This window comes from Poecilia latipinna, unplaced genomic scaffold (genome assembly GCF_001443285.1).
Source record: "Poecilia latipinna isolate Pla-1442-1.1 unplaced genomic scaffold, P_latipinna-1.0 Scaffold135, whole genome shotgun sequence".
NCBI lineage: Eukaryota > Metazoa > Chordata > Actinopteri > Cyprinodontiformes > Poeciliidae > Poecilia > Poecilia latipinna.
The window spans coordinates 361682-368577 of record NW_015112751.1 but is presented as its reverse complement, the minus strand read 5'-3'; the positions used below and the strand labels follow the sequence as shown (position 1 = coordinate 368577).

The following is a 6896-nucleotide window of genomic DNA, read 5'->3' as shown; positions in this document are numbered from 1 at the left end:
ATATATATGTCTATATTTCGTCTTATATCTGTTGTCTCTAATCTAGTTTGCATGGCCCATTTGTTCGGTGGGGCCCATCTGAGCGGCTGCGATAGAAGCTTTAGATTATGTGATGCTTGAATCAGCACGAGACATCAGAAGCACTTTGACATACAGTCTGCATTACATAAGTAAAAAGCTGACATTTGGGGGAATTTGTTGGTTGCGTGGAATCTTCAGAAGTCATTTGAAAATGCTGTGGTTCGAGGATTTGTGTTCAATGTTGTGAGCTGAAGTGACATGCCAGAAATATCAATACCTCTCCAGCATTTACAGATATGATCATTTTACAACCAAAGATGAAGAAAATGGTTCACAGTTTTTCATAAAAACGTAAAAAGTGTGATATTTTATACGTGTTAAACCCCCTTTACGACTCCTATATGTTTCTTTTTTTTTTTTTTCAAAAACATTACTCAACTAAATGTATCTGAATAAAAGCAATTTAGTTACTACACTTATACCTTGATTGCACAATTCCCTTCTGAAACACAGTGGTGGCAGCAGCAGCCTGTGGGGATCCTTTACGTGATCAGGGTGAACAAAAACAGCTTAGAGCTGCAAAAGTCCTGAGAGTGAGTGAAACTTCAGGAACAATGGCCTTTGCATAATCGTGTGTTAGAATGGCCTAGTCGAAGTTTTGACTTAAATTAATGTATAATTTTTTTAGCACAGTTTGCTAAAAAATTATTATCGGATGCATATTATTATCAAATATGCATCTGATTTTACCTTTTTTTTATCCAATCAAATCTCTCACAGTCAGAGGAAAACAGCATCAAAATGACTAGTTATTGATCAACCAATGATTACAAGTACAAAAAGTTGTGTGGTTTCCAAACCATGTTTTAAAACATCTGTTATGCTTTGCTTATTTTCTTTGAGGCAGTTAAACACATAGTAATGCATAAGTATTTCATACTTGAGTATCCGAAAGCAAGGTGAAAAACCTTTGACTAATAAAGACACCCAGTGTTCAGGGAACTGTGAGGGAAAAAAAAAAAAACAGAGAGAGAGAGAGAGAACATCCTGAATGAATTATTTAAGCTGAAGCCATGACCTTTACAAATATGACTCTGCCTGTCTGCCTGCAACATTGTTAGGCTTTGATTTAATGTCAGAGCTATCTCAACACAAGGCTGCACATTACTATCGATATGACACTAAATAACAGAAATAGCTCTTTCAAGAGAGGCATTTATGTATTTATTTAGATTCATGCTGAAAAAAAAACCAAACATAAATGCAGTTGAAACGTTTAATTATTGTATTGTATATACAGTACATATGTATGGATGTATATTTATTTTAGAATCCAAGCTCCAGAGCAGCTGCTTGGATTCAAATAGGCTGTCTTAAAGTAAAACAAACAGGATGTTTAGAAGAGCCTCTCCAAAGCCCCAGGAGGTTTTCTGCAACCTTTTCTCTGAGGTGAATGAGCTTTGGGACCAGGGAACTGAACTTTACAAGGAGAGATGTGTGTGCGCGTGTGCATGCGTGTGTGCTTGATTAGGGTTAATTATCATTATTTCAAAGTTTGGAAAAGAGAAAAAAGATTTTAAAAGAAGTTTATTCAGGTTTATAATTTGTCATATTTTATAAAAGTCACAAGCACAAAAAGTAACATTTTTTGATTATACAATTTCTGCTATTATTTATCTTCATATCTTCAAATTTACTTAACCATTCAAATAAATAATCTTACATGCAATAAGCACATTTTTATGTGTCGGTTTGTACTTATTAGCAGGGCTGGATTGAAACTGTTGAGTTTTGTGTGTTTCTTGGATTTTTAAGGAATGTTTCAGGGTTTTGCGCCTCATATCTTTATTTATTATTAAAATGACGTCAATAATGATAACCTAATCAACTAAACGTAAACTTCATCAACAACGAAAACAGTTGCGGCGATCTAAAAAAAAATATAGCATGTCTGTAAGCAAAGACGGAGTCTCCTCCTTAAGCGATGAGAGGATCTCTTCCGAGTCTGTCATTTCATCTCCAGTCGTGCTTTGCTGCAATTCTTTTAAACAACAAACATTTACAACTTTCCCTCCTAGGATAATGGCTGCAAGAGCCATTTGTGCACGCAATTACACCCACTTACAGCTCCATCCTTGCTGATGGATGAGCTTTGGCTTTAAACCTGAACTGTGGGTGCAATCTGTTTTTGAGCCAGTTGTGAGTAAATTAAATGTATGCATGCATTTGGATGATGATGGAATAAAAGAAAAAAAAAAGTTTCACATTTTCATACGTTACCTCAAACATGAGGCGGTCTGAATATCTGCAGCACCAGATCTCAGACGTACTTAGATTCAATCGGGAGCAGGAAGCTGATATTTTAAATGTTGTTTTCAATGAGATTTAGCATTTTCATGAGCCCGAGCCTCTTCCTTCTCAAATTACGTTAAGTTGTTTAGAGTCGTGGCAGCTCATCCTCTGCTTACAGCTCCTCTCTCAGCCGCCTGGCCCTCGCTCCTAATGAATGCAAGTAATTTCCATAAAATATTCTTAAAAAGGGTCCACTGTTATTACCATAACGTTTCATCTTTCACCGTGGCTAAACTTCAATCGGTTTTGCATTTTAAATGCATTAAATGTCTCCATAAACCCTTCTAATCTCTACCCGAGTCATTTTTCTTCCTTAACAGCTTTGTGTAGAAAGGAAAACTAATATTAAAGACATTAATTACTCTCTTCTGTTTCTTTTTTTTTTGTTGTTTTTTTTTTCCCAGCTTATTTCTGTTTGGAAACTTTAGTCTCATCCGGTGTTTGAGAACAAGTGTGTAATTATGTTGTTTATCAGAGCGTAGAGTTGAGTTTGTCCTATGATATTCAGCAGCAACAATTGCAGAGCCTTTGATGAGCATGCTCACATGCAAGCTGAAAAGCAATATATTAATTTTGTACATCAGCAAACCTTCTTTGCTGGGCTGACTGGCTTAATAGAAATGAGAAGTTATTGAGCTGCTGTAAACGAGCTTCATTTAATTGACAGGACTGACACTGCAGTGTTGATTTTGAGCAGGGGTCCCCAAACTTTTTCCTGCGAGGGCCACATAGCTGTTCCTTTCTGTGGTCGCGCTTTTAAATAGATTTTTACCCAGAATGCAAATGGAAAAAACCGTGAGTGAAACGGTGACTGGGACTGACTAGTACATATTCCATTGAGGGAAAGTTAGTTTCACATCTGCTCAAGAGCGCCCCTGGTGGTTGAAGAAAAATCCACATATAAACCGGAAAATACAATATATGAAAAAAAAACACTGAATGCTCTCTGGTATGAGGAGGCGGGCCGGATCCGGCATTGTTCAGGGGCCGGACCAAATGACGTGGCGGGCCGGATCCGGCCCGCGGGCCGTAGTTTGGGGACCCCTGATTTTGAGTGTTTTAAAAGTGTCCTCTTCACATTATATGGCAACAGCGTACTGTTTGCCAACCTGCAAAGAGATAACACTTTAATCCAATGAGAGAATATGAATGAATGAATGAATGAATGAATGAATATGCACTCACTCTGTTTTGGTTCTTGTAGTGAGATCATCTTTAATGTTTTTTTTTTTTTTTTTTTTTTTTAGTCCACAAGGTGTCAGCGTTGTGCTGTTTGCTCAAGTCTTAGGGCACAGCAGTGAAATGAAAGGATAACGAGTGTAACAACAATTGTCTCACTGGAGGGTGAACAAAAGCTTTCTTAGTTTTGGATTTTATGGATGCATGAAAATAATTAATTTGGGGGAAACTCGGGAAATGTTTTTACCTGGTTTTAAAATTCCGAGCAGAGAGCATGAAAACAAGCTTGAACTTTCAACAGAATAATAAGCTCGTGTTTTGAGAACTGACATGGCTCTAGTTATCCACATAAAAAACCATATTATTGACATTTTACTTTTAAAAAGCTTCTAATTTCTTTGAAGCTTTACATAGTTAATTTTTTTCAGTGTCAGCCACCTTAACTGGTACCGTTAGTAGAAATGTCTGTAAAGCCTCAAAAATCAACCCATCGTTTATCACAGTAGCCTAATTTCACACTAGAGATGATATCAAACCGATGTGAAAAGTGACTCATTATCTGAGACTCATGGTCAGTCTTAATAAAACAAGACATTTATTTATTTATTTTTTTTTTTTGTGTGTGTGTGTGATGTAAGACAGAAATATATATGTTTAAGTCCATAGGGTCCTTTAATTAAGCTTTTTATTATTTTTCTTTCTGTTTCCAGATGACAGAGAACCACAGAATGACAGTGAAGACACAGAGAGCAAAACCTCCCAAGATCAGAGAGCTGGAGAGGTATGAACGTAAAAGATCGATTCTATTGATCTAGTGAAAATGGATGTGCTGGTAAATTTGTTTGGTTCATTGATCTTGCTAAATTAGAATCATCTTACATTGTTTTCTCAAATTCTTTTAAACATATATTTACAACCCTTGTACTCCCACCGCCTTCTAATAGAAATTCACACTGTCGTTAAGACACATCTTTCTAAGAAAACTCTTCTCATATTTCTGTGTTACAGAAATCTGATGCATCTGATGGCCAGAGGGCTTCAAAAGAGGACAGTGAAAATACTGAAGAGGAACCCTGTTCTGAAAATGCCACGGAAACAGATGGACCCACAAGCAAAGATGACAAGGAACAGATCCAAGACACAAATGTTGCAAAAGAAGAAGAGGAGAAGAAGGAAGCTGATGAGCAAAATGATGAAAAAGAAGAGGGAGGTACTGACATGAATGAGCAGAAGGTGGAGGAAGTTGAAGAAGTGAAGGAAGAGAGTAAGAATGAGGTTAATATCGAGGATCAGGCGTCCACCAGCAGTCCTGTTGATGATAAGCCCCAGGACAATAAAGAGCTAAAGGAAGGTCTAACTACATCCTCTGAGGCTAAGAAAGAGCAATACGATGATACAGAAGAGGATAAGCAAGAGAGGGCTGGTGGTAATAGGGAGGAAAGGAGCAATGGGCACAGTAATGATGCAGACATTGGGGAGGCAAGAAAGGAGACAGAAAACAGCAGCATGCCTGGCGAGACTCAGTCGGATAACGAGAAAAAAGGAAGCGGAGCTACTAGAAGCAGCAGCAGGACCAGTAACCAGGAGGAAGATGTGATCAAATCAAAAGATGAGGCTCCCATAGAGTCAGGAGAAGAAGAGAAGATTAACGGAGAGGGGAACGGAAAGGTAGAAACTCAAGTAGAGCCAGAAACAAATAATTCAGCTAGTTGTGAAGACGCCACAGAAGCAAGAGAGTAAGAGGACGACGTTGCTAAAGACAATCAAGACAACTAAAGTAGCAGAGAGAAAAGGAAACCCTAAAACTAAAATGAGCATTTGCAGAGAAGAATAATAAAAAAATAGCAATAATACCACAATTAATGGAACTATGCTTTGAGGTTTCCATTGATTTTTCAAAAAGAAAAGTTCATAACTATAAGCAGATAAAGTCTTTCAATGCCTTTGACTAACTTCTACATACACAGCTAAACCAATGAAAGCTACTGTATTGTGATAACTATTTATTTTGCATATTAATGAATATGGTTAACTCTTAAGGTGCTTTGTTTAAAGAAACAATCTGTGAGCTCTTTAGTTTTGAGAAAGTTTATGTTAACATTACAGTGAACATAAACCTTGCAAACTCTCGTAGTCGTCTAAACAGCCAACATGGTCTGACAGTCTTGTATTAATGCAACATCCTCACTGTATAGTCAAAATGTAAAATCTATTTATTTACCTATTCATTTATATTTGTCAGCTATCTGAAGAATAAAACTGTATAAATCAAGAAAACATATTTTTTGAGTCATGGTAATAATTCATTTTCATATTTCAGGGTCAGGGTGTGGCTGCTGATTTTCACTAAAGTTGACACTTTTTTGGAGGAGTTCTATGTCTCTATTGTACCATCTGGTTTTTTCCAAGTACCAGCATTAGGAAATATGACTCCCTGCATGACGCTGTCACCACTATGCATGACATATGGTGTTCTCTTGTGTGTTTGGAGTCTATGCTTTTAGTTACTGTCTCCACACATCAGATTTGTTCAGTTCTTTTATTCCTTCTTAGGAGTTTCTTTTTGGTACTGTGGTGTTTTTAAATCTGAAATAGCTCAAGTTCGCTCTGGGTTTTAAACATTTTTCTGATGAGGGTAAAGAAGACAATAGAAAACAAATCGGGTCCAGAATTATTATCATTATTATTATTATTATTTTTTTCTGATTCATTTTTCAAAGCTATTTCCAAGGTGGTATGGAGGGTGGTACCACCAACTGAAAAGTAAATAGAAGAAAATGAAAAAAAAAAAAAAAAAAGAGAATGCAAAATTTGGTCAATATCAGTTCCTGCAAAGAATAATAATAATAATGAAAAATAATATAAAATGATTTAGGATTTGTAGTGTGCATCTCTCAAAAAGTCATTGAGTTGGGGTCTCAAAACTAAGATTCAGTTACTCACAGTTACCACAAGCTAAATAATAATAATAGAAAAAAAAATATTAAAGAAATACAACTTTTTGTGTGGTTGTGCAAATTTGTATTTCATATTTTTTTTTTAAAAAAAAGGAAAATAAACTTGAATAAAGTTAAGTTTGTTTTCTTTTGTGTGTTATCTATAATTGGAATTCAATCAAGTACCTGATTAGTTAACACTTCTTCTAATAATTGCTTACAATAAGCTCAAACGTATCTTCATTATTATACCCTGTTGTCAATAAGCTATTTAATGTCTGTACGAAACTGAAGCTAAAATGAAGAGTGTAGAAGGATTGCAGCAAAAAAAAAAAAAAAAAAAAAAGGGAAACTGTTTTTTGACTAAAAAACTTTTTAAAAAAAAATCCACTTGCCCCAAACAGACCT

The 6896-nt window shown here is 36.0% G+C and overlaps 1 protein-coding gene across 1 annotated transcript in view; it reads left to right on the top strand.

Moving 5' to 3' along the window:
• LOC106945235 (doublecortin domain-containing protein 2) overlaps window positions 1-6587 on the top strand; it is a 37660-nt gene extending 31073 nt beyond the window's left edge. Inside the window, exons 8-9 of the mRNA XM_015028791.1 lie at window positions 4263-4333; window positions 4561-6587. Coding sequence (XP_014884277.1) covers window positions 4263-4333; window positions 4561-5292 — 803 coding nt within the window. The 3' untranslated portion in view covers window positions 5293-6587. The remainder of the gene's footprint in view (window positions 1-4262; window positions 4334-4560) is intronic.
• The last annotated feature ends 309 nt before the right edge of the window (window positions 6588-6896 follow it).